At 47.2% G+C, this 27,975-nt stretch overlaps 1 protein-coding gene across 2 annotated transcripts; it reads left to right on the top strand.

Moving 5' to 3' along the window:
• Nucleotides 1-46: 46 nt before the first annotated feature.
• LOC144151647 (uncharacterized) lies at nt 47-27,923 on the top strand. Of its 2 annotated transcripts, none has more exons than XM_077682758.1 (16): nt 47-190; nt 658-770; nt 838-1,011; nt 2,094-2,197; nt 3,107-3,188; nt 4,827-5,095; nt 5,591-6,241; nt 7,854-8,056; nt 8,627-8,735; nt 10,443-10,616; nt 14,245-14,335; nt 14,954-15,653; nt 19,886-20,265; nt 24,128-24,702; nt 26,354-26,386; nt 26,472-27,923. In XM_077682758.1, the coding sequence occupies exons 2-16, from the start codon at nt 728-730 to the stop codon at nt 26,526-26,528; spliced, it is 3,645 nt and encodes a 1,214-aa protein (XP_077538884.1). In that variant the 5' UTR covers nt 47-190; nt 658-727; the 3' UTR covers nt 26,529-27,923. The 2 variants fall into 2 exon arrangements, with proteins under 2 accessions (XP_077538884.1, XP_077538885.1); XM_077682759.1 differs by lacking the exon at nt 47-190 and adding an exon at nt 226-510.
• Nucleotides 27,924-27,975: the final 52 nt, after the last annotated feature.

Genomic DNA, 27,975 nt, shown 5'->3' with positions numbered 1-27,975 from the left:
GGGAGCGCCGCAGTCGCATCCAGACTTGGCTGGTTTGCCTGGATGAATTGGCTTTACATGGCCCACTATCCCGTATTTTATTGACTATTACAGATGTCGAGAGCGCGTTGCGCTTTCGTTTTATTTATTTTAGCGTCCTAGGCATGTAACCGTTTAGTTCGTAAATATCCTGAATTTAAGGCAAAATAAGGTGAGATAAAGGGTTGATGCTTGTCTGTTGTAATTGTATCTCATTGTTGCGGTTGGTGCTAATATTGCTGCGCGTCCCCGCCTGTTCACGCTGTGTGTAAGCCCATGGCGGGAATGATCTTCTGTGAAGTTTAAAGAGCAACGAAGTTTCTGCGGGCGCGTTCATCTTGTGAAACAAGAACCTAACTTAACCGAAAATGTTTCCGTGCTTAACCAGTGTCTAGCGCAAAATGCGCGAGGAATACTTCTGGCACGCACTGTCCTCTCAGCCACCAGTTTTGTTCACAATATAGAGCCACCAAAGCAAAACACTGCAGACAAGTGAGCATTCCGCCGTATTCCTAGCTTTCAGGCTGTCTGGGCTTGAATTGCCGTGCAGTCACGCGTCGTTAATGAAGTGCTTCTTCGTTCAATTGTTCCCTGGCTCGCCTATGATGTATTCAGCCTCCCGTATTCTATTTCCCTCAGGATATCTCGCACTCTACTTTGCCTGTTTTCGTCGAGTTCACGTGCTTCACGCGCGACGACAAGAAGCAGTATGGAGTACTTGATGCCTTCTGAGATTGCTCGCCTGGTCCTTGGTGAGTATTCGGCTTTTGGGTGCTTCCACATCGATCTTGTTAACGAGCGGCGTGGTTTCTGTTGTAGGTTACTTGAAATCGGCAGGATGTCACTCGGCGTGGGAGGCCTTCCTAAGGGAAAGCCCCGACCTCAAGGAGTATGCCGAATACGTGCGCAGGGGCAGAGAGTACCCAACCAACATCGCTGGCAAGAACCTTATTCAGCTTCTCGATGCTGGCTTTCAGTTCACCCAGACCCAAGGTGGGCCTTCAATTTTTTTTTCTTACCAATGCTCATGGAAAGTACAACCTTAAAGCTGTGGACAAGTCGTTAGCGAGTTTGCTGATAGTTTATGATTACATTGGTTGCTGATGGTTTATCATTACATTGGCTTTATTTTTGGGACACAACTTGGAAACCTTCCGGCCGACAGTGGGGCTCTTCGATTTACAGTCTCGGACTCACCGCGGATAGTCCGCGGGTAGTCCGAGGATTCCCCGAAGCCATAGGGATACATGGGAAAATCGAATGCCGGACTGCTTCTCGGGGAGTCCGCGGTGAGTCCGAGACTAAATCGAAGAGCCCCAGTCTCGGACTCACCGTGGGTAGTCCGCGGATTCTTTGAAGCCATAGGGATACATGGGAAAATCAAATGCCGGACTGCTTCTCGGGGAGCCCGCGGTGAGTCCGAGACTGTAAATCAAAGAGCCCCAGTGTGTTTATGGTTTGCGGCTTTGAGGGCGCACGTGACAAGTGCGTGCTTGTGTGCATCCTTAGCCGAGTCAACTTGCTGCTTCAGCGAGGAGAAGCGACGGGTTGGACTAGTTGATGGTACCTGTGCACAGGGTATACGAGTAATCGGAATAAGGGCATAGAGGACACAGATATATGCACTGTTTATTTGTTCTGCATTAGGGCATCTTTACTGCATAGACGTACTCTCACAATCCTGCCACTTCCAATTTACCCTGTTTTAAACAACTATTAGTGCGGTTAATTCTTCCATATGAGCTTTATAGTGTCGTTTTTCACTTTTCACTTGGTCACTTATTGCTCCTGGCTTGACCACAGAGCTTGTTCACATGCATATTTGTTGCTCTCTTATTTGCGGAGGGCCTTTGTGGCATTGCTTCACAGCCGTTTGGTCCGTAATCAAGTAGCCTGATTTCTAAAAAGAAATCATCCCTAGTCTAGGTTGTGTGATGAAGGCTACATGCTTGCCACTACAAGACCAATGCCATTATTTTGACCGGGGCACTCCCCTTGGGATGCTCCTAGTATGTTCAGCTATTAACAAGGGTGGTTTTGCATTGTACTTTTTTTTCTTTGCCCTATGCTTTCAGGACCAAGCAATACATCTGGGGAGACAGTACCAAACCTCCAGCAAATATCTGCCCAGTTGACCACACTTTTAGCCCAGTTGCAATCTGCTTGCGGTGGAAATAATGTGAGTTGATGCAGGCTTGACCTGTAACTGTAATGAAGCCTTGTGATTATACTGTATATTGTTGTATGGAGTAACACTAAGCTGTGAGGCATAGGCTGTTGGTTTAGGGAGCCACCGTAAACGTGTCATTTTCTGTGAATCGCACCAATGCACTGCTTCATCTTGCGTGAAGGGCCGCAGTGCACACAGGCCGTCCTCATAAATGGGGCACGCCCGATATTGGCATTTTCATAAATTGCATGCGCACAAAATAATATGAAGTGCCCACTTTATTAGACCGCAAAAATAAACCTACTGTAGTAGAAAAATGCATTACAAAATGAATTAGGGATTGTAGAATAGCTGCTTACAGTTGGACTACACAAACAGGTGTAGTCAGGTGTAAACCATTTCTGTATGTTCTGCTTCACTGGCAACAAGATTAATTCTGCAAGACCTTCAGCTTGTTATTTCTCTTCTTTTGCCCTCCCCAATGTACACAGCGTTGTACAGTCCTTAGCTGTGATAGTGCCTTTGACTAGATTAATAAGAAAATGTGAGATTGCATGTAAGTACAATCAGTTTATCCTTTCCCCTTTATGGCGCTGCTGTGTACACTGCTGGTTTTGCACCCAAGTGGGCGCATTGGGGATGCTATGCAAGTTGAGAGATTACGTTCACGTCAAATGGCACTGCACGCATTCTCTATGGCCTCTTGAACTCCACACAACTTTGCTGTCTTACCTGTTTAATGGATGCACCCTAGGTTTTTACCACTGAGCCTTTGCACTTTGGAGAGGAGGGATTTTTACGTTGCAAAGGGTGAGCTGTGTATGACATGCTGAGGATTTAATTGCGCGTTATGAGTGCTAAGACTGATCTTCACTTGTCCCCAGCCTCAGTTGTTGCTGTCGAAATGCTCTGTTGCAGGGGGGAAACCACAATGGCCAGCCCTCGCCACGGCCTCAAGGTGCCACTCCCTCATCCGCAGCCAGTGGAGCCCGCTCAAGTAGTAAATATTGCTTTATTTTTATCTAATCTCACTAGTATTTTGCGCTGCACACATGCAGATTCCCCCAAGCTGTTCAACCTGCAAATTTCTCTTCCAACCTCCTTTCTTGTTGATGTGCTGAGCCTTAAAGAGTCATCTTTTTGCACTGTGATGAGCAGTAGTAGCTGTGCCTGTTTGCGATGCACAACTGTGTGTAGGGCTGGCTCGCCAAGGATTTGTGCCCGTTGTTCTGTAACACAATAGCTCCTCGTCCTTCCTTGCCAGTGTGGAGCAATGTGCGGAGCCTTCTTTTACAACAGGTGTTCCGCCTTTCCCATGCATGAACAAGCTAAAAGTGTCATGAAAACAAGAAAAATCCTGGGCCATCTCCACTAATGTGCAACCTGGTGAGGGGCGAAGCATGCAGTGTATGAGTGTATTCTTGGTGCCTTGGCGTTTATGCCGACGGAGATGAAACCGTTGGGGTGCAGGTATACAGCTTTGCTGTAAAAGTCTCTTGTCTTCGAAGCATGGATCGCTCCAGCGCAAGGCGTAAACGAGTGTCCCTGTGTTTTTCTTTTAGTACGCGTTACGTTCCAGCGCATGGTGTAAACGAGTTTCCCGGTGTTTTAGTACCATGACTACATGAGATGATTGCGACGATGACAACGGGAGACGCCACAACAGCCTCAACCTCTAAGGGGCTTCACCCCTAACACAAGTATGGATAATTAAAAAGACTGCGTTCTCCCAATTACAGTGATACCAATCTTATCGCCAGCTTCTAACGAATAATCGAGATATTGAAGAAAGCAGATAAAGCAGTGGCGACTCTCCAGCCACTTTCCGGCGACATCTCTATGACATTACAGAATCTTGTTTGGGTGATTGGCTGCCGCCACCCTAAGCCACGTAAGAAACATGATTGTGCAATTGTAGTGGTGCCTCTAGGTCAGTTTGATCATATCACTTGAACGCTAAGTATGCACATAACACTGGTTCCCATATTGCGTCACTGTAGCACGAACTTTGCAAGTTCTTCGTTGTTTCTTGCATTTCACTTCTTTTTTTCTTCATTTAGAAAATTATTAACAATAAAGGTAATGATCCCAATAAAGTACATATTAATATTTGAAATCCAGCCCACTCAAAAGGTGATAATTTTTCCTCATACTTCAAATTTTTAAGTGAAGATAATATTCTAATAAAATAAATAAAAAAAAGTTATTCTTAGTTACCAAAGGCTACTCCTTTCAAATTGAACAATGTTGTATTTTGTCTTCATGGCCGCTTCAAACACTCGCCAGAGATTGATTGATAGAATTGATTGGGGGGTTTAACGCGCCGACGCAACGCAGGCGATGAGGCGCGCCGTAGTGGAGGGCTCCGGATTAATTTTGACCACCTGGGGATCTTTAACGTGCGCCGAAATCTCGCACACACGGGCGTTTTTGCTTTTCGGCTCCATCAGAAAAGCGGCCGCCGCGGCCGGGAATCGAACCCGCGACCTCGTGCTCAGCAGCGCAACTCACCAGAGAGCATGGCCAGTTTACCTCACCTGCTGTTCTCATCGCAGCCATCCTCGTGGCTTTCTTTTGTGCGTACGGATGGCTTCGCTGTCATTGGTCGGGAGTAAATGGGGAGCGTGATGGCCCGCAGGTCCCAGCACCCTGCCCCAGCCACGCTACGGGGCAGACCCGGAGCCGCCCCAGCCGGCGAGGGTGTCAACCGCAACCCCCGGTGGCTTTTCCCAGACGCCCCGTCCGACCCACTCCCAGCCCAACGGCAGCACCCTGAGCTACCACGTGCACACGCCACTCCCGCCCTACCCCCTGCTGCCGCCGTCTATTGCCAGCATGCTGAAGCACAAGCCTCTGGACAAGGCCGACAGTGCGGCCAGGTTCGAGCCACCTGAAAAAGACCTCGGGGTGCGTGCCCGTCCATTCACGTTTCAGCATTCATCTGCCTCCTGTGGCTCACGAGGAGGGATGTGTGTCTTATTTAGTTTGACACTTTGTTTACTGCCGGCTGTGTTTCTGATATCGTCGCATGTGCGGTCAATGCTTAGTGTCACTGTACGCAACATTGAGTGGTAACAAGCCGGTGAAATTGGCGGCTCAACATTTTCTTGTGCCTGTGCCTCGGGCCAAAACAGTCGGGGAAGGTGCCAAATTTACAAGAAACACCTGTTGATGCCAAAATAAGAGCAGACATTTGTTGCCGGCCAGAAGAGGCAGATCGTAAGTGTTACGTTGTTTCGCAACATGCCTGACCACTAACCTAAAGACTGTGAACAAATATAACATCCCCCTGGCATTTTGCGCTTGGCTCCAAGCGATTCTCATTTGTTCCCGCATATGAGAAGTTTTCTTGGTGTTCCGCATTTCTCAAAACGTGTGGACCCTTACCCCTTTGTGTTCCAGGCCTTTGGCCCTCACCCCCTAGATCCCAAGGCCTCGGCATCAGTGCCCAGCTATTCTGGGCCTCCACATCTCGCCACCCCGCACCTGGCCGCCTACAGCGACTGCTACCTGGCCTACATCAACTCCCTGCCAAGGCAGATGTATGCTCGGAACCCGTTCATGGGTGATGAGGAGCCCGTCAGGGACTCCGGCATCGACCTACGCAAACGCCCCGCAGAGAAGGATGACCAATCGCTGTCAGCTGCTCAGGCAAGCCCAGCGCGTCCAAACAAGGCCTGCCAGGGACCGTGGGGCCAGGACGATGCTCTGCTGCCTGACAATGAGCGAAGCAATGCCAGTTGCGATCATCACAACAGCATGCCAACAGAGGACATCGTGGCAAGCGCTGTTGTTGAGCCATCAAGTGAGGGCTTCGAAGTCTCCGAGACTGTGGTCGAGACCCGTACGGAAGCAAGCGAGGAGATCGATGTGGACGGCAGTTCTCGAGGTCCGTCGCCCGGGGGCGATGAGCATGGTGCTGCGGTTCTATACGGCCAACATTCCACCACGGTGGTCCGGTCGGTGGCACCTTCACCGGTGACTGCCGTGCCTTCCACGTCTGCAGCTTCATCTCCAGTGCTAACAATGGCGTCTTCAGTGGAACAGACACCGGTGAGATGCTTTGTTTACCTGCTGCCGACTTTGGCAAATTGAGGGATGTAAACGAGTCATTATTTTCTTGGTTGTGTAGTAGTGTTGCTTTATTTTTTTACCCTTTTAAACATATTGGTTTTCTTGTCAGAGAAATTTTGTTTTAAGAGATGCTTATTGTGGGCTAACCTAAAGATAGTGGGGGTAGGGGAATATTGATTGGGGTTAGGGAGGGCGGGGGAAGTGGCAGAGTTGTCTGAGGACTAGGGCGTGTATGCCTTAGCAGGCATGTAATAGGTCATAGGTCTTGCTTCAAGACGAGATTCCTTCAGTATTATTTCGGATGAGCAGTTGCTGAAACCTCGTCAGTTACACCGTGATTAATATGTGATGCTGATCTGGTTAAGCACAACTTGGAGTACCTTTGAGCAAATTGATTACTGTGTATCTTGGTGCACGAGATATGTTTCTCTAGTATTGGCGTCTTAATTTCAGGCCACTGCAGTCATGCATACGGTAGTTATACGTAAAAATGCTAAATGAAGGGCTGGTTAACCCTTTCACTGTCAGGTCATTCTGGCCGTCATGCACCCCCAGTGTCGGCTTGGTTTCCGGAATATCATGGAAGAAGCGTAGTGATTTATTGGACTATGATAGCATCCGGAACGTAACTCGTCGAAGGGAAAGAGCGTGGGTGAGAAATCGCCTTTCTTCCAGATATTTTCAGTTTGCTGTCCGCGCTTCCGGTACAACGACCCCACAGTTTCAACATCAGAAGCTGATGCTGTAAAACTCCCACCCCTTCCTACAATAAGGAACTCTCAGAATGCGAATCCAAGCTCGGCTCGTATTCAGATCGGAATCAGAAGAACCATCGCTCCTGTCCGCAGTCGAAGGCCCCATGCGGTCAGCCATCCGAAAATAACCGCGCGCATGGAGGGAGCACAACGCACAGAAATGACGCGTTGTGGAATCATGATGGCAGATAGAGATAAAAAGGGGATTCAGCATTGATACAACAACCTCGTTTGTTGCTGACAGCGGCTAGTGAGGGCGCGGTGAGCGAGTGAAAACCGCGATGGAGTCATGTTTCGGTCTATTAAAGAGGCAGCGGGGCGCTGGGCTAACCTGGCGTGCTGTAGCAGACGTGGGAACAAAAAAAAAAATCTAGAAACACGTTGCGGATGGCAGAGCAACCCTCGCACCCGTAATTCACGAATGCCGCATGGTCACTCCTCCCGACAGAGTACAATGCGCAAATTGACCAAGCCCCCCAGCAATGAAGGGTGGGTGCCGGTCGCTCCGTACTCTTCAATATGCCGGAGAAAGACAGAGTGCTAGCAAGTGAAAATACGGCCTACTAGAGAGATTCGACAGATGGTGCGAACAGTCCAAACACATGCCAACTTTGCGCTATGGCACGAATTTTGGGATGCACAATGAAGAACGTACCGGTACATCAGTGGCACTGCGGAGGGGAAATGTGGAAACGTATTGGTATGTCAGTGACAGTGAGAGGGTTAAAGTCAATTAATTTAGGGCTATTTCTGGCACGTGTGTATCCCGAATACTAACCACGTAATGTGTGCCTACACTTGCTAACTAAGAGAATAAAAATTTTAAATTCCTGCAGGATCACGCTGGCTCGCAGAGCCCGGTTGCCATGGAGACTCCAGAAAATGTTGGACCGCCACCACCATTACCACAGCGGTTCCCAGCACCAGATTCTCCACGGGCTATCTTGTCTCAAGAGCGATCACTGCAGCCGTCACTTTCAACACCCGTCAAGGAGATCCGTTTCGACATCAGTCGCTTTTACTCGCCCCGGCGCAAAAGGTGCTTCTTTGTGCATTTCAGTTCCTGCTCTTTCTCTCTGATCTGCGCCAAGATTCTGTTGTAAAGAGGCCCTGCTTGCTGTGATTTGCTTTGTCTTGTGAAAGTACAATTTATATTGTTCGTTTTTGAAAGGGAGCCGAGTGAAGTTCACAGCAGTTGTTTGCTGACAGCTTCATGGCAGTGCAACTTTATACAAAGCGAAATTTTGGAGATTTGCAAGAGGGTGGCGTAATCAGTTAACAGCATCATTCTTTGAGTGCGGGTTTGCACGGAGACGAAACAGGAGGGTCTTACACAAGACGGCCTTTCTGTGTTGTGTTGATAGGTTGCATTGTCATGAGTGTATATAAGTATTTTCTGTATCTTTCAGTCATCTACATATACGTACGAGCTGCTCCGTTCATCGTACAAGTGTGAAATGTAACGAGTTCTTGGCCCCAGGAAAGAAAGACAGGGCCTTTTTCTTGTTTTCCTCTGGTTACTTTCAGTGGAGGAGTTACAAGTTGTCGTATTGCTTTCACTGCTTCAACAGTAAGTCCGCAACAGGCTTCTCAAACCTTCTTCCTGCAGCCTGATCCCAAGGCGCCGTCTCCTGTCGGGCCCTTCTCCATCAAGTAAGCAGGTGGCGAGTTCTGGGGAGGCAAGCTCCTCACTTCCAGAGGAGCCAAAGGAAGCTTTGGTATGATAGTTCTTGAAATCTACTTTATGTGCCATTTATGAGGTGCTTTTATTTCTCACATTTGTTTAGCAGTTGTGCAGTAAAAATGCTGACGTCTAGTCTTTTCGCTTGCTTCTCTCTTCCAGCCGAAGATGGGGGTACGTAAGTAAAGCTTAGTTTGGACACACTGCAAGTCGCTATATTAGAGTGTTGATTTTTGTGGGCCTTCGACTCTTACATCAATAGGAATCTCATTGAACTCTAAAGTAAACATGAGCAGCTTTTTTGGGGAATTAGAATGGAGGTATAACTTAACAACGGGAGGGTTCGAGCTAGTTGGTACTCCATAGTGGAAATTTTACTTTTACAATCGTTGTCTCCTTTAGTCTGTCAGCAATTAACCTGTCAAGGTGGGCTATTACCAGGTTGCTCAAAACAGGGGCAACGCATGAGCCTATACAGACTCCTTGCTTTTGGATGTACACGTGACCATCCCTCTGGACATACGTTAAGTAGAGCCCCAGTAAATCCAAAAAAATCTTGAACAGAAAGGCCACATTCAGTCTGAAAACGGTACTGCACCAAAAGCAAAAATGGCATCTTCAGCACAGGTTAGCATCAGGTCATGTGGCAAGGAGTAGTATAAGTCTTTAACATCGACAGAAAAGCCATTAAACCCCACTGCCGAATTCTGTCTCAGATATTCAGCCACCTGCTCCGAACTCCTTGTACCAAAAGGGTCATCTACATTCAACAGGTTCAAGTTGCGCTGCAGAAAACCCGCTACACATTCTGCCATGTCTGCCTTTCAGACACGATAACTCTAAAGGGCGTGTCGACTTTATGAGTCTTAGCGCTGAAAAACATCTCCAGTCCCATTTTTGCGCTACTGTCTATCTGTTTAACCAAACCGCCGAGGTTGAGTTTACTGCACAGAGCCTTTGCTTCCCGTTTAACTTTGTGCAACGAGACATTGTCGCAGACACGAAAGACAGAACCAATAGCTTCGTGAGCTTTAGCAAAAAACCTAGCGTAAGGAAACACCCCGAACCCACCTTCCTTATCGGACTGTACAAGACATAGGTGATGATCCTTTAGCTAAAGTAGGTGGCTACCCTCTTTACAGGCAACGTATTCTTGGGGACCCCAGACCGCAAAAGAACATCCACACCTTCTGACACGCACCTTTCTTTTTCGTTATCCGGCGCCAGACGTTGTGGTGTTAGTTGACAGTAGCGCTTGTCCTTGTGTCGTTCGTCTTCTGTCTAAATTTGTTGCGCTTTAAATTTGCACTATAGAATGGAGGGGGTTGTGTCCGGAATGTGAGTTGTTTTTATTTTATTTATTGTGTAAAAAATATCAGTAGCGTTACAAAGCAAAGCTAAAGCTTAACCTTTGAGCGTAACCGAATTATTTGATGGCTGCAAGAGAACAAAACTTCTCTCGCCAGCTTTTTGAGGTCAAAAAGTTCAGTCTGACTCGAGAGGAAATATTGCAAGTTGCAATGCCTATTAACTTTTTACAAGGCCAAGGAGCTTTTAGCAAGGTCCGTACATTTGATGCAGCAGCCGTTGGAGTAGGGGAGCTCTTGATAAAGCTTGGTCTAAAAGATCTACTGATCCTCTGTATTTGCTCACAGGTTCTTGTTCCACCTATGTGTTGGCCCCGCACAATTTGTCACTAGTAGCTGTGAGAGAGATAATGCATATAGAGGCTTGCCTTGTGCAGGTTTTGCTCGATGAGCTGCTGCAAAACCACCCCTTTGTGGAGAAGCTGGTGGAGAACATCAACCAGGCCGTCGTGGGCCCCGAAGGTGTTGAAGCAGGAGTGAGTGCCTCGGCTCGACTCGAGCCAATACCTGAGGAAGCTGCCATAAGCACCAGGGACATGCTCACATCGCAGGTGAGGCCCCTTCTCTGCTGTCTTTGTGGTATGGCTGAGCAGCCTTCAGAAACTTCGGTGACTGTGGGGACCGGATTTTTTGCGCACCTTGCTGATATACCTCTTCTTGGCATGAGCCAGGGGCTTGCATTTCACCGAAAAAAACTCGGCACTGAAAGTGTTAACGAAACCTTGAAGAGAAGGTACAGCTATGCTTTATTCAAAAGATTGGGCAGTTCATGTTTTATTTTTGCAGTCTTGTTAGATGGAAAACAATGCTGCTGTCACTGAGCAGATTGCACTTCGTTTTTATGTACAAGCAGCACCTCAAGAAAATATCAATTGTGACCTGCTGCGGTGGCTCAGTGGCTAAGGCGTGCTTATGAGCCCAACAACCACGCTTGATCACAGTCACAGTGCCCGCTTTTCAGATTAAAGCGAAGAGTGAAAACACTCGTCTGTCATGGTCTTGGCGCAGATTAAGGGGGGACGCGGGTCTTAGAATGGTCAAAAATGGCCAAAATATCGATTTTGAGAAAATCCAATTTTTGGAATTATTGTACCTTCAAGCACCTGCCTTCAAAATATCAACGCGAAATTCCATCGGGAAATACTCTAAAATCATGTTTTGAAACGCCTCGAGGGCCACGAAATGCCCAGAATTGGGCAAAAGTTGCTTCAAATTCCCGCGCGCCCCGCGGGCGAAGCAGCCGACCGATCGCCGCCATCTTGGTCTTGTTTTGAAGCTTGTTTCTTTGTGCGCATTTTGCGATATCTCAAAATGGCGTCGCTTGAGTAGAACGACCGGCCTTGCCAGTTTTCCGAAGGCACCTTCTCGGCCGCTGATTGGCTAGAGCGGGCGCGCGCGGTTTGAGTTCGCCATACGACCCCTCCCATTGGTCGGCGCGACTGCTGTCATGGCGGTCGCCATCATGGCGTCTGCTACGCGCGTCTGACGGAGTCCGCTCTTCTGGCGCAGCGCTCGCTTAGAGCAGTTTTTTTTACAGTTTCTTCTAATTCTTCCATCGCGTACTTTCGTGAATGATGCCAGGAGACGTACGTTTGAAGAAGATGACCCTTCATGCGCCCGGGAAGCGAAAGCGTCGTCCGCCTATCCCAAGGTCGCGTGGTGCGACTTCGGGCCGCTCGACTCCGCCGGATGAGAATCGTTCGCCGCCTCGTATTGCCTCGCCTGCCCCATCGCCTGACCAACCACCTCCGGAATCCATACCTGGTCCAAGCACGTCCTGCCGGCTTGACACGAGGTATTACACGGCGGAGGAGATCGCCGCGCGTACGGAACACGCGGACGAGGTCAAGCGCGGAACGGAGACTAAGTCAGCAACGCAGCGGAAATTCGACCTCCTTGAAGTGGATTTGGCGCACTCAGAGGAAGAATCCGGCACAGATTTTGTCTTAGTGGATTTTGCAATGCTGAAGGACCTTTTCGCGCACGTCAGGTGCGGCAAGTGCGGGCTGGCGGCGCCGGATTTGAGGAAGCCTGACTGGCAGTACGGCCTCGCCGTGAAGCTCGAGGTGACGTGCTCGATTTGTGAACACCGTGTGGAACGTTTTTCCTCGCCAAGGACCGAAGGATCTGGCAATATCACTCTTTTTGAAGTGAATATGAGGGCTTTGAAAAGTATTCAAAGCATGGGGAAGGGGGTGACTGCTCTTTCAGATTTTTGTGCTGGTATGAACTTGTCCCACAGAGGCCTGCACCACAAGACATTCCAAGCGCACTTGAGGAAAGTGGTTCAGGTTTGCGAGGACACTGCAGCAGCCTCTGAAGCTGATAGTGTGCGTGCCATCAAGGACTTGTACACCTTGGTCAGCCGCCAAACAACGTAGATGATATGTTTGATGGCACGTGGATGACAAAGGGACGGTTGTCACACATTGGAGTGGGCTGCATCATTGGAGTGTACACCGGCTTGGTGATTGATCATGTAGTCCTCTCTAACTTTTGCTTAGGTTGCACCATCAGACCCAAAGCTTCAGATGAGGGCTACGAAGATTGGCTGGCAGACCATGAGTGTCAGCGAAACATTGACTGTGGTGCAGGACGCATGGAGGTAGAGGCAGCCCTGATAATGTTCAAGCGCTCGCTCTCCAAGAATGGGCTGCAGTACACAACCGTGATGTCCGATGGAGATAGCCGCACCATGCACGGCTTGAAGGAAAAAGGCGTCTATGGGTTTATCCCCTGAGGCCAAGAAAGTTTGCCTTCCAGCTACATTTATTTTCCCCAAAAGACTCTTTTGAGGGCCAACAACATGATGCATTTGCGGAAAACGCACTGCGCAGTGTCCCACCCCTGTATCCTCTCAAACTTCCAGCATAAAAACCGCGAATGAAATAGCCTCACCAAAGAACAAAAAAGGGGGGCACCTAAAGCAAGTTTCACCCTCACACTTTTGCCGTACACAATATTCTGGGTACCACAGTGCACTGTAATAGATGATGGCACTTCACGAAGGACTGTTGCAGTTTTCACGACGCCAGCAAGACACCACCAGATTTCACAACGCTAACAAAATGCCAACAGATTCGAAGTCGATAAATTTTGCTGAATTCCTGTTGGGGTCCGTTACTTGGCCTTTTGTATCTCCAGTTCTAGTTGACATTTTTGGAATCCAAAGACAGATTTGAAAATGGGAAGAACATGTCTTTGTTACTGGGAAATTTTGAAGCTACACTACTGATGGTTCATCTCATAACACATGGCCAAACTTCAAATGCAGTTTTCTCAGTTTCATATTTTTGGTCACTTCCCTCAGCCTTACGCAGCTTTTTGGAAACTTATTTTTGCTTCATAAGGTCAATCTTGGTACCATTTTTTTCAGTACAGCCTGAGGCAGCCGATGACATTCTTAGTTTTTCTGTTTAGGCTACGCATAAATGATGACTTGCAGTTATTTTGATGAGCCAAAATATCCAATACTGCCATTTTTTGTACTTGACATATTTTTTTAGGATGCCGTGACTTTAGAGAAAAACGAAGAATGTCATCGGGTATGGGAACTCTCTGGCTATCCATTCATGTAATTAAAAGCGACAAAATGCAATGCGAAAGTTCATTAAAGCTGCGTAAGAAATTACCTAATTGCGGTTTAGACTTTGTATGATAACTTTTGAACTAACAGCACCAGCTCAAATATAATTGCATATTTGAAATCTACAGAGAAAAGCACATCAGTGTGCAAATTTTCATAAGTTTCTACCCATAAATAAAAAAGTTAGTTTTAAGACCCTCGTCCCCCCTTAAAGATCTCCAGGTGGTCATCAGAATTAGTCCGGGAACCCTTCACTTCAGCAGGTCTTATAGCCGAGCTGTAGCTTCGCTCATTAAACACGTAAATGATGTGTTTTGTTTCTTTATCATTTCCTTATTTATTCTTATGCTCTTATCTTCGAATCTTTCATAATAATTCTACGCTTTCTTCTGTACTGCATATGTCTTGCATTTGATCCTGGATCGTACAGCAAAATAGACGTCATGTTGCAAAAATTGGTAAGGCAGTTATGCACTTTAAACACTTGCCGTTATGCTGTGTGAAATGTGTGTGGGTTTTCTTTACCCCTTTTTGATGTGGGCATTTAAAGAGTTTTTGTCTGGTCATTTTATTTTTATTTTATTTCCCATCAGGACGGCAGCGTGTCGGACACCTTGATCAAGGACATCTTGGCTAGGACTGAGAGCGATCCAGTTTTTGAAGAAGTCCTGGCACAACTATGTGGTAGGTCTCTGAAACTTTCCATGGTGTCTCAGGGCGCACGGTCACGGGCTAGATGCATTCATTCAGTATCCGTGGTGTGACTTTTAGATTGCTCAAACTTTTCCCACCTTGGAATTGGCCTCCCAGCTCAGGCGTGCACAGGGAAAAGATGTCAAGCACCAACATTGCCATTCAAGTCCAGTTTGTGGTTAGTTGCACAGTCTAGCGTCTCTTTCTTTGCTGCAGCCAGGACAAATTCTTGCTGCTTGGCTTCTTTCAATTTGATGCTGGTCTAAACAGGGCCCCTTTGCAGGCTTTTGATTCATAGCTTTCTTATCTGTCTACACTCCAAGGTTCATTCTGAAATACTTTCAAATATTGACTTAAATTAGCATGCAGTTATAATTTTGCTACGTTCTGCCTGAATTGTTAAAATTCTGCACACAAAAAATTCTTTAGTGCTGGAAATTGCTTTGTGGACTGCCTTAAATGTGGGAAAGACAGTTTAGGATGCTTTGCAAACAGCCCGACTTGTTCTTGTTCCTTTGTTGTCGGTGAAGCCATTCTTGGGAGTGTTTGCAGTCTTAGTAGTTTGCCTCGCTAAGCACCATTCTTTCATGTGTGCCCTGGCAATCGCAGAAAAGCTGGACACGACGAGCGAAATCCACGGAGTCCTGGTGACACCCAAGTCTAAGAGCTGTTCCAAGTCGCGCCCCCAAGGGGGCGGCAACGTCAGTCCGCCCAGGACGCCGCGCCAGTCACAACAGCCCATCTCCCTGCCCACGACTCCGCAACTCATCAACATGTTGGAGCCGCCCGTGACGCCCGGTTGTGGGGCACCACAAACACCAAGGCGGTCACCACGGCTGAACACACCAGGGACACAGCTGCAGTGGAGATCTCCATCGCCACCAAAGACCAGCTCTTCAAAGGGTGGAGAGAAAACGCAGCGCAGGACGTCGCCCATCAAGCGAGGCAAGCCGATTGAGAACGCTGCCAGCCAGCCCCTCTCCTTACCGCGTTCAGCTCCGAAACAGGCGTCCCCTTTCAAGACGCCGGCTTCCAGAAGCACGTTTAGCATGCCCGTGGGCGTCCCCTTGAAGGCTCTCCTCAAGACCCCGTCACGGCCTCCGGAGTCCACCTGTGCGGCGCCTTTGCCCGCAAATCCTGCGGTGCAGGTGGTGTCCAAAGCGATGGAGGACGGGCAGACCGTGACGTGCATCTCCATCCCGGACCTCCCTCAGCCGGAGGGGAGCCCTGCACGGTGCACGACGTTGGCGGACGTCATCAACTCGATACTGTCGCCCGAGCACCGGAGGGCCCTGTGCCAGGCGGACAGGTCAGACTAAAGTTTGAGCTTGGGCTAGTTGGTTGCATGACATGTCAGTGAAAGCAGCGCAGGGACAGGGATGAAACACAGGACAGTACAGGCACTAACTAACAACTTGCACATTTATTTATACTGTATTTACTCGCGTAATGAACCCACCTTTTTTCCAGAAAATTCGGCATGAATTTGGGGGAAGGGTTTAATTATGTGGGAAAAAAATTGCAACAGTCTTAAAAGTTAAAATTTCATACAATTAAGTTGCTAAGAGAAGCACTGTCAGAGCCTTGCCATTTTCTTTTTGAATAAAAAATGCAGCGGAGATATGTTTTCATCTCAGCATGGTTGCTGATGCTGTAGACGATCGTAGTAACTTGATATCACGACACAGTACACGCAGAAATGCTAAAAACGCATTCCAACAAAACGAAATCTCAACACTAGCCGGAGACGTGAGTGGGAATGCTGTGGCTCACAATTTAAAAACTGCGCGCTTGCGGTGCGCCACCTGCTGAACACAAAAACCTTGTGCCATAAAAACATTGCAGCATGCGAACAAAGCGCAAAACGCACTCCACACTCCTTCCCTGCTCTTTGTTGTTCCGGCTGGTTTTGGCGGCGTGCAAACAAAGCACTAAACGCACTCCACACTCCCCTGCTCTTGCTGTTCCGCGACTTCGCCATGACGATCCGTGGTGTTGTTGTTCAGCTGTGTTCCGACCTTTTTTTTGTGCCCCCGGTGCGCGCTGTACGATGGGCCAGTACATGAGCTGCACAGACGGTTTTAAACTGAAGGTGGTGGAGCATGCGTTGATGCACATGGAAATCGCGCAGCTGGGCAGCATTTCAGTGTTGACCCACTGTGTGTACGCTATGGGCAAAAACAAGGTTTTTGGTCAGTGAACAAGGATCGTCGTATGTTTCGTGGGCCCAAAAAAGGGAAATTTTGGGTGTGAGAAAAGAAGTTTTGGAGTGCCTTGACGGCACGGAAGACTGCGCTGTGGGCCGAGTACGAATGTGAAGCCGCAAGCGACTTCAGTGAGGAGGACAGCTCTATGGCGAGTGGGGGCCACTGGCATGTTCAGAATAAAAAAAAAATTCTATTACATGATCACCCAGGTGTTCTTACGGAAATGGTAAGGCTCTGCCGCGCTTCTCTTAGCAACTTTATTGTGTGGAATTTCAACTGTTAAAAAATCTGTTGCAATTTTTTCCCGCATAATGAACCCTCCCCCCAAATTCATGCCGAATTTTCTGGAAAAAAGGTGGGTTCATTACGCGAGTAAATACGGTAATCAAATTTCTTTTTTATTCGCAACATGCTAGTGGGTCCCTACTCGCCATGAAGCTATCCTCCTTAATAAAGTTGCTTGCTACCTCACATTTGTTGGCCCGCAGCGCACCGTCTTGCGTGCTATCAAAACACTCCAAAACTTCTTTTCCTACACCGGGAAACTTCCCTTCTTTGGACCCACGAAACACACGGCGATCCCTGTTTCCCGCCTAAAAACCTCGTTTTCGCCCATAGCGTACCCAAAGTGCTGCCCAGCCATGCGGTTTCCATGTGCATCAATGCACGGTCCACCACCTTCAGTTTAAATCCGGCTGTGCAGCTCATGTATTGGCCCATCGTACGGTGCGCACTAGGAGCACAAAAAAAAGGTCGGAACACTGCTGAACAACAAAACCACGAGCGTAATGGCGAAGTCGCGGAACCTCAAGAGCAGAGGAGCATGAAGTACGTTTAGTGCTTTGTTCGCATGCCGCCAGAACCAGCCATAGCAACAAAGAGCAGGGAAGGAGTGCGGAGTACGTTTTGTGCTTTGTTCGCACGCAGGAACATTTTTACAGCGCAAAAAGGTTCGTTTTGCGTTCAGAAGGTGGCGCTCCGCAAGCGCACAATTTTTTAAATTCTGAGCCATGGCGTTCGCGCTCACGTCTCTTGCTAGTGTTGAGATTTCTTTTCGTTGGAATGAGTTTTTAGCATTTCTGCACGTACTGTAGCGTGATATCGAGTTACTATGATGGTCTAAGGGATCAGCAACCATGCTGAGATAAAAACATATTCCCGCTGCATTTTTTTTTTTTTTTCAGTGACAGAAGAGTAAATTCTCAAGAAGACAAGTGGGGGGAGGGTTCATTACGCAAGTATTTAATATATAGTTCGAAACCCAAGTGACGTCGCACCCTAAATAAGATTAATAAGATTGGGAAAGGAAAAGAAATAAAGAAGAAAAACAGAAGTGAAGGGCATAGTTAAAAACAGAAAATGATGTTTGGAGTGGCGTTGCCTACAGCATCATGAACATCATGTTGTATTTCTAGGCTCTTCCCTTCTCTTTTTCTTTTTTATTTCTTTTCTATCTTCTTACGGTGGGACGTCATTCATGTTTTATTTATATATTTTTTAAATCTTTCTATATATTTCAGACCGCAATAAATATGCGCAGTTGTTGGACAGGTCGGCCTTGCGTTGTGTGGAGGATTTCTCATTCCCTTTGGGTGTTTTACAACTACTTATTTGCATGGCTCAGATGAGGTTACTTGAGCGTACTTTGCTGTGGTGGGAAAATGGTGCCGTGGCTGAACCATAACATTATAGAAATGTTTGGGGGCATATTTTCTATCCTACCAATGTGAGTGCTCTTCGTACCAGTAAGCCCTTTGTGCAGGCTAGTTCAGCACTCCTTTTATTTGTTGATGGCACAGCAGTTAGCACAGCCATAAAGTTGACACTTCTGTATTAAGCCTTTGTAGGTCACCTAACGTTAGTGCATTTTAAGTGCGAATGCACTTTATAAGCGACCCCAAACCATCCACCGCCGGCGGCGGCGGCGTCCGCAGTGCTCCTCTATATTTAAAAAAGAAACAGCATCCGGCGCCAGGTTTCGATCCGAGGACTTTGCGGCCGCAGCGCGACGCTCTACCGACCAAGCCACGGACGCGACGCTGATATCAGTGTTAGTGACGCGCCTTATATCTTTAACGCATTCAAACTACGTCGTCAGTGGCGTGCGTTGGCGACTCAGCGGCGTTATAGCGGCTTGATAACTGCGTGGTGTACACGTGATATTACAAACCCGATGGAAGAGATGGAAGAGAAGGCGGCGAGGCGGTGGGCTGCGGGGGCCGAGCGCAAGCGCCGCAAGCGGGCCGACAACCGTGCATTCGCACTTTCACATTCTCCCCCTCGGGGAAATGCGGGGGAATTTTTTTTTTGTAGTGTTGCGCTCAGCTGAGCATAGGGAGCTATGTAATAGCCACAACTTCATGTTCCACCTCTACATAGCAGTGCAAGCTCTTATTTTTGTTTCTGTTCGGCATTCTAGAGGTGACGGCATACTGTCGGTGCCCAACATTGCACCAGGGCATGCCACTAAAGGTTCTCTCAGACCCATACATTTTTCAGCACTAAAACGGTTACCATAGTTACTTGAATCTAACGCACACCTTTTTTCTGGAAAAATAGTTACCAAAATCACATGCGCATTACAATCGAGTACAACTCAAAATTGCGGTGCCGTATCACCATCAACATTTCAAGACGGCTACTTGACTACTGAACGCGTGGCCAGCGCTTCGTAGTCAGCGCATGTTTCCCTTTGTTGTCTACGTAGTCTTTTTTTGCATTCCTCTGTTCTTTCCGCCATAGAATTTCACACTGCAAAGACGCAGCGGGTTCACCACGATGCTGCGTTTAAGAAGAAAGTAATCTTGTGCGCGGAAAGCGATGGAAATCGGGCCGTGTCACGTGCGTTCAGTGTTGCGGACACCTGCGTGCAGGACTGGCGCAAACAGAAAGAGAAAATCTTCGCAAGCGAGGCGACACGGAAAGGGTTCAGCAGACCAAAGAGGGGCTGATATCTCCAAATAGAAGACCCGCTGGCGGAGTATGTGCAGCAGCAGCGAGCGGGTCAGAGACCCGTAACGACAGAGCTGTCGCTGCCCAGACCGTCGTCGTGGTGACTGTCTTGCCGACAATAACCGGCACATTTCATTTTGTGCCACCTTTGGAATAAATCTTGCTTGTTGCAAGTAAGAAAAAGTTGCATTTTTTTTATTAAATAATGAAAGGCCAGTGCGCGTTACAATCGAGGACATAGCGTTTTTTTTCTTCGGACCACGAAAAACGGTTGCGCGTTACAATCAAGGGTGCGTTAGATTCGAGTAAATGCGGTATTTTTGTATTTTTGCTTGTACAGCACAACTGCCTCGCAACAAGCCCCACGTTCTTCTGCTTGCAGTGTTGCCACCCTGGCTGTGTCCCAGCCTGTCCCCCAAGCAGACGGCTCAATTGTGGTCGGTCCTCAAGTCTCCCAGGTGGTGTTGTGCACTGGTAGCAACGCTGACATGCGCATCCCCGGTCAGGCACCTGCTCTGGTCACCACTGCAACAACGTCGGCAGTGCCGAGCCTGGTCTACCCGGGCATGGTGCTGAGCTCTCCCTTCAATATCGTGGTGGCCAGCCCAGCCGTAGCCAAGCGCCAGCTGCAGCCAATAGCAAGCAGCAGCAGAGGCACTGCCCAGGCACAGAGCAGCAAGCCCATAGCAAAGAAACGCCTGCCCCTGCTGCAGCCCAAGAGTCCACTCCCTACGGAACCTTCGCCTCCGGCTGCTTTCAAGCGTTAGTGCCATTAATCCCTTCTTTTGGAGAGTCCATTTGCTTACTTTTTTTTACCTTGAACACTCTGGAAGAAAGTGATGCGGCGCAGTTGATTTACGATGCTTTTGGGGGGTGGTTAAAATTGCTGCGTGTACTGTGCCATCTGGCGGAACTCTATTACAGTGCCATCTGGCTGCATGATGTTGCCTCAGACATGTCTTGTACTACTTTCCTCTCTCTAGTTTAACCTAACAAACAACAATGATTATTGAAATCTCGGAGATCTTAGAAAAGTCATTATACTGGGAACCAGAATTGCGCTCTCCATATCATGAAGCGAATGCGTTGCCACCGTGCCATCATAGCACACTTACAATATCAGCTAACCCTAAAAATACAAGCCCAATCGGATGGTAGTGTAGGCAGTGTGCGAAAAAAAACTTTGGCCGCCACAAAGTTGGCTTAATACTACCGATAATTTAAAAACTAGTCTTTCAACCTGTACATTGTACGTCAGCCTCACACTTAAGTTTGGCGCTGTCTGAGGTCGTCACCACTGTGGCATCAGATTTAGTAGTAAAGGGGTTGTTTGGCTGTGCAAATATTGGGTGGTCTGTAGTTTAACTGCCAATACCTGGACTGCCCATGTTAAAGGAGCCATGAAGACAAAACACGACTTTCGTTCATTCGAAAGATTGCCTCGTTAAAATCATACTGACATTAGTACTGACAAATTAGTGGAAACTTGACTTGTAATGATATCAATAGTGCAGAAACAAGCTTTCGTGTATGATGAATTTGAGAATTATTGTTTCTTGATTGATGGCGGGGATTTAACGCAGCGACGCAACGCAGGCGATGAGGCGCACCGTAGTGGAGGGCTTCGAATTAATTTTGGCCACCTGGGATCTTTAATGTGCGCCAAAATCTCGTACACACGAGCGTTATTGCTTTTCGCCTCAATCAAAAAAGCGGCCGCGGCGGCCGGGAATCGAACCCGCGAGATATTGTTTCTAGAGTGCTTGATCGGAAGAAGTCACAGGTACAAGTTAGTGGATTGGCCACTTGGTATTTTCAGATGACATTGTCTTGTTCAGTAAGTCTCGAGAACACCTACAAGGAATGCTTCAGGAACTTTACTCGAAAAGCTCCGTTGTAGTGTTCAAGATGAAGAAATCGAAAGTAATGTTGAACAAACATGCAGAAAGCCTCACATTTCACATAGGTAATGAAATGCTCGAAGAGATGGATGAATCTAATTACCTTTGGCAAGTTTTCAGTGCTGATCCTAACCACAGAAAAGAAGACCAGTGCAGAACTAGTGTAGGTCGGGGGGCATTCGGCAAGCTCTCGAATAAGAGGTGTCATTGATAAGGATTAATGATGATTGTCATTGATAAGGATAGAGAGGTGTCATTGATTGCTACCTCTGTCATTGATAAGGATTCTGAGGATGGTATACAATGAATGCATACTGGAGTAATTACTTATTAACCGGAAATTTGGCACCCATCAAAACATTGATTGCGAACTTAGTAACAAGCCATGGAAAGAAGAGTGATAGGTGATAAGAGCTTAGGAAGAGTGATAGGAGCTTACAGATAGGAAACTAGTGTCTTGAATTTGGGAACAGGCTCGGGTGGAAGACATTCTAGCCCAAATTTAGAGGGAAGAGGGAGAGGTGGACTTGGGCTGAGGATTTAATTAATGTGGAGATCTAGACTACAGGGGACCCATCGGGGTAACAGAGTGGCTACCAAGAAATGGGCTCAGACAATTAACTCATTGAATGAATGGAACGGGAAAATTTGGAGGCGAAAAGTGGATGCGGACATAGCAGTATGGGAGTCTATTGGAGAGGCCTTAGTCCCGATGTGGACATACAAAAGGCCGATTATGGTGATGGTGGTGATGCTTCCATGCAGATAGCAATAAGGAAACAAACTAAAACCATGCTTTCTTTTGCTAAATAAGTCATGATGATGCCGAAAACATTTCCCTATCAGTTTCATAGTCGATGTGATAATCTAGAATTCGGGTAATGCAGACAATTTTTTCTTGTGTGAAAACTGAATAACGAGTTTTTACTGCACAACAATTCCAGGTACACGAGTGTACTCAGGTATGCTGTGTTTAAATATGGTTCACAAAATGCTGACTGCTTGGACTTATGGTGAATTCCATTGGGCGAACAGGAGCAAGTGGAGCGAGCAGTCAGAGCAGCACACGGGAGTAACGGGGACGTGTGCTTTCGTTCCGCGAATGAAACATTCACACTGCTCCGGGAGCAGTGAAAAGAGGGGGAGGGCGAGATGTCAAGAGTCATGTGACCAAACGTTTCCCGCGCTCGCTTCCCGGAGCATTTCGCGCGCTCGTGATGTCCACACGCAGTTATTCCTCGCCAGTTTTGCCAGATATGGGCCGGTGGTTTTGTGTCTGCCTTCCGCATGGCGACGAATGAAAAAGCCGAGCGGATGTTCATGTTCATGATAAAGGGGTCACCATCGTGTCTCCCAAAAATTAGCTGCGAACGATAACAGCGTCCACCGTCTTTTCCAGATACGACTCTACCTTCGGTCGCTGCTCCGGCGGGGTGAACAGGTGCTCGAACATAAACTCATGCAGTGTCAAATCGTTGTCATCGTCGCTGCTGCTGCTGTGCGATGATGAGCTTGCGCTTGAATCCGTGGTGCTTTCATCATCTAAAAGTAGCAGCAATTCCTTGTCCAGACGGCCGCGCTTAGCTGCTGCCGTACGCACTGAGCGACTACCGCGGCTGCTGGATTCCGCCATTTTTCCTCCGCCACCCGGGGATAAAACCAGAAGTGACGCAAAAGAGGTCATGTGACTTCCGCGGCGTTCCCTGTTACTCCGCCGCTGGCGACGGAGCACCGAGAACTGCTCTCGGCTGCTCTCGGCGCCAAAAAAGTGCTTCTCATCGACCAATGAAACACAACGCCCCTGCTCCTGCCCGACCACCGGAAGACGCCCGAACTCGCGAGAGCACTTTGGGTGCAGTTAGAAGTGCACCTGTTCGCCCAATGGAAAGCGCTATTACTTTTACAGGGACAGGGACACTGACGGGGGTAATAAACGCTGCCTAATTCCTTTGTAAGGCTGAAGTCCAGAATGTTTAGCTTATTTCCAGGATTTGTGAGGGAAATTTACCTGCATTTTATCCCGAGGACAGTGTGTTGGAAAGTGTTCTTCCCCTTGTATCATCCTCCTAGGCGATTGGGCAATGTCAGCTGTGGCAACAGACTGATGGAGCTGCAGGATTGCCAGCGCAGTTAACTTGCATAAACCGTCCATGAACAAACGAAGAGGAAATTTTAACCAGGAAATAAATGGACATAAAAAAACTGAAATTGCTTCATATTGCATTGTGAACCAGTTTATGTCAGCATCACAATAATTTGTGAGATGGCCGTGAGTAGCACATGGTGTTTTACCTTGCGGCCTTTACATGTCTTCCACAACATGGTGAAACGAATGGTTACGCGTTTTGAGCCATGCAACACAGCCACGTACACAATTTCGACAAACTCACCTCAGTGTTCCTTTTTAAAGGGCATCAAAATCGTGTGTGTAAGAAGCTCAGAAAAACAACCACAGTTGGTTGTTTTATTTCTTATTTTTTTAGTGAAAATCTGCTGTTATCACCCTGCAGTGGATTGGTGGATCTTTGGTAGTTGCTACATGATTTGAACAAAAAAATTCAACCTGACAGGTGCCGGCAATTATCGTTTGCTTCGTTGGGCACATGCTGATCTTTTTTTTTTTTTTTTTTTTTTTTTTTTTTTTTTTTTTTTTTCAGCAGCTCAAGTGCGCAAGTTTTAAAAGTAACAGCGTCCCGCCTTTTTTTCTCCACCCCCTCTTCCAGGTTTGGAAAAGCCGCGGTTCAGCTCCGTGATGAGCTCACGCCTGAGGGGCAAGAAGCTCACCAAGAGCCTAATGAAGGAAGTAGAGTCGTCTCTCGAAAGCAGCGAGGGCTTATCAAGATCATCGGCAGCATCCAAACGAGCCAAGTCTACAAGCCAGGGGCCCCCCCTGGCTTCACCGCAGTGTTTGTCGTCTTCTTCGACCAGCTGTTCTGGACCGTGTGTGCAGAGGGTCGTTACCTCTGGGCCGGTGACCCCGACTACGGCTTCGGCTTCATCGAGGACAAACCATGAGCTCAGCCCCCAGCTGAAGTCGCTAGTCAGCAGAGCGTCTAAGTGCGTCACGTCGCGGACTCACGTGCGAGCACTGGACTTTGGCGGCTGCCTCAGCGAGGCCGGTGCACAAGGCAGCCAGGGCCTCCCTGAGGCAGGTTCAGGTGACCAGACGGCAATCATCGAATCCATTCGAACCAGCCTGGCGGGCGCCATGAACAAAGCGCTCAGAAACGGCACACCTGGTGGTGCTACAACCACCGGTCGGGATTCGGCAAAGCAGAAACGGAAAGCTGGTGCCAGTGTAAGTCGGAGATACTTCCCAGGTATAATCATGGAGGAAGGGAAGGTGCGAGGGTGATGCACAATAGAGAGATGAGCTAGTTGGTGAACATCCATGAGTGAAACTTAAAGGGGCCATGCAGACAAAATACAAGTTTGTTTTATTTGAAAGATTTCATGTTCTATAATGCCCCTAGCGGTTGTCTGACAGCAAACGATGCCATATTCACTGAGAAATCAATCAATTTAGGTTTATTAAAACTTCGATTTTCCCGCCAAATCGTGTGTTTTCGAGACGTCAGCAATGAATCCGTAAGAGCGCGTATTGAAAAGAACTTCCACTGCGTTGTTCGGCTCTGCAGCTTTGCTTGCCATCCTCCCATATGGCGCTACCATAGTCATCCACAGACCGTCGTCCGCCGTTGCTTTGTTTTTGACTGTATTTGCACCTGGCTTGTTTTTGCTTCTGTAGAAAGTAATCGTTTCATGAAACATGGGGTATGCTCGACGAACAGGGTCACATAAGACAACTCCAAAGCGGCGGACAGCTGTGCAGTTAAAACAAGCATATTGCGCCCAGTACCAACAGCAGTGCGCATCAGTACTTCTATGCTGATATGTATTTTCATAACTTTGATTGTTTACCACACCATTCTTATTGCTGTAAAATGAATATGCATCACATTTAAACGCAGATGGCTCATTCAGCAAGCTTATAAGCCGTGCCTAATTTACGTTGGCTTTTGCCGGCCTCAGCCAATCGCACAGCTGGGCATGTATGACATCGTATGTTTTGTTGCGCGAAATGAGCAAGTGGGTCGCATGGCCGTTCCCTTTTTTCCTAACTATACAGCTTATTTGAGCGAAGTGTGTGTTAGCAGTGGTGTCAGTATGATTCTAGATTTATGATTCTAATGAGGCAATCTTTCGAATGAACCAAACCAAGCGAAACAAGACCAGTGCTTAAACGAGATCAGCGCTGGTCTTGTTTCCCTTTCTCGTCCCTGTGTCAGTTTGCGCTTAAGTTTCACGCGAGGGTGATGTTTTATTGACCTCGTTTGCCAAAGCTTCTTGTTCTGATTTTGTTGCTCAGTTTACTCAAAATCAGTCAAGATAATCAGCCTATTAAGGGATTCAAAAAGAGAAGCGGCATAGTGACTGTTCTTGAGCATTTCTTCATAAAGCAAGCTTTTATTTTATTTGTTTGTAAGACAGGCCTACATCATTTGTCCGTTTGAGCATTTTAGGTATGACCATGCTGATGATAATGACACATGGCGTATTACTGTCGCTGGGTTGACTGAAGTTATTTGATCAAGTCTTATGTCAAAAGTGGACAGTCCCCTTTGTGAGTATGTGCAACTCTGAGGATATCTGTAAGCGATAACTGCACAGGGTGGTGTGAATTCCGGATAAAAAAAAGATAATTTACCATCTCAAGATTCCCTGGCATGATCAACTTTCTTTGATGTATATATGTTTCTGCTGCACCACCTGAAGGTATTTGTTAAAGTTGTTGGCTGATTGATGTCATTTGATTGCCTAAGTAGTTGATTAGAACTGTCAATTGAATGACTGATACTCGGTCAATCTCCCTTTGTGGGCACTAAGGCATATGCAGCATACCCAGGGTGTTCTTATCAACCTAACCCCAACTACCTTTCTTTTCATAGAATGCTGGGAAAGCCAAGAAAGCCAGGAGTGAGGTAAGCTAAGCCGCTTTCCTGGTGTGCAAAGCATGTTGATGCGCTCATCACCCATCTCCATTTCCCCTGTGTGTGCCTCCTCTAGGATTACTTGAAGAGCATGGATGTGAACAAGTTTCTGGACAAGGTTCATCAGACGTGACTGCAGCGGTTTGAAGCGTTTCACCTACAGCAAGTTGGGTGTCACTCATTTGTACAGCTCACTACACACAAACCATGTACACGGTGTCTCACATATTTTCAGGAAAGGGCTGAATTGAGAAATACTGAATTTTCCAGCACCGAGTTAATTAACAATCGTTTATCATGGCGCGGACCATCTCACACTGTTTCTATGTTAGGGATTAACAAATAAATTAAAATAAAATGCTGAATTTTTAATGCGAGTCCAGGGGCAAAAGTGGCTCGTTAAGGAGTTGTAGGGCATCAAAAGGTATGCTGAATAACAGTTTTTGCAAGTTTTTTTTTTTAACAGAAGGGAATGTATAGTGCTTAATTAATATAACAAAATGTGGCTGCTGCGTGCTAAAATGATGCGCTTCACCAGCTGGTCACTTTAATTCCGAGCGTCTTTTTTAAAGCTTATGCGTCCACACCAAAGCAGTTCTGGAGAAATATGCTGCATCTGGAGTTGTTCATTTTACACCCTACAACTTTGTGTTGCATATTTTTTACTTTTGTCGCAGTGGCCAAGGCTTTGATGTGCTGAGCACAGGACTCCAAAGCGCAGTGGCTGCTTTCTTTCTTTTTCGAAGAAAACAACAACAAAAAAACACCCATGTGTCGAAATTTTTAAGTTTAAAATTAAACACTTAATTTTTAGCCCACTGCTGTGGTGTGCCTCACAGCTAAAGTGTTGATCGACGCCTAAAGCCACAACTAGAGATTTTCTATTTTTTCTGTGTACACTCGTTAAAAAGTTCGACTGTTTTGTCTTATTCGCCGCCGTAGCTCAGTCGTTAAGGTGTTGTGCCGCTGAGCCCAAGGACACAGGCTTGATTCCTGGATGCGGCAGCCAATTTTCTGATAGAAAAGCAAAAACGCCCGGGCGTTGAGATTTTGGCGCCTGTTAAAGATCCTCAGGTGGTCAAAATTAATCCGGAGCCCTCAACTACAGCATGCCTCATAGCTTGAATGTATCTCCTGCATGTAAAACAACCATAATGTTGGTAGTTTGTTTTAAATATTCTGGTGATTAGCCAAGATAATAGTGTGAGATGGTCCATGCCATCCTGAATGATAATTATTTCCTTTGTTCAAGAATTCAGCATTTCTTTTTCAACGTGACATTTAGCACCCTGTATATACTTTCACATCCCCTTGACCCGCCAGGCAGTCCATTGCAAGCCTCAAGTCTGTATTATGTACATATGTTCATTGACTCATATATAATGTATATTTTCACGCGCATGAAATTCATTTTTATCAGACATGTACATTATGTATGTACTTGACCTAGGCAAATGTTTTAACATATTTACACGTGTTCTACTCTGACATAGTCATTGAGACAAATAAACTCAATTTTACAAATTTATTTAACTGGTTCCTTTTTCTGATTCATATTTAGCTACACGCTGTGCATTATG

This window comes from Haemaphysalis longicornis, unplaced genomic scaffold, assembly GCF_048455015.1.
Source record: "Haemaphysalis longicornis isolate Haplotype H1 unplaced genomic scaffold, Haemaphysalis longicornis Haplotype H1 scaffold_9, whole genome shotgun sequence".
NCBI lineage: Eukaryota > Metazoa > Arthropoda > Arachnida > Ixodida > Ixodidae > Haemaphysalis > Haemaphysalis longicornis.
Note: the sequence above shows the minus strand (reverse complement) of the source record. Positions and strands in the feature narration are given on the sequence as shown.

Excerpts from the sequence above, each read along its gene's own strand:
- LOC144151647 (XM_077682758.1), top strand. The coding sequence starts at position 728 with ATGGAGTACTTGATGCCTTCTGAGATTGCTCGCCTGGTCCTTG. Across the intron at positions 1,012-2,093 it reads TCAGTTCACCCAGACCCAAG|GACCAAGCAATACATCTGGG; the intron begins GTGGGCCTTCAA and ends CTATGCTTTCAG. Across the intron at positions 3,189-4,826 it reads CAGTGGAGCCCGCTCAAGTA|GTCCCAGCACCCTGCCCCAG; the intron begins GTAAATATTGCT and ends GATGGCCCGCAG.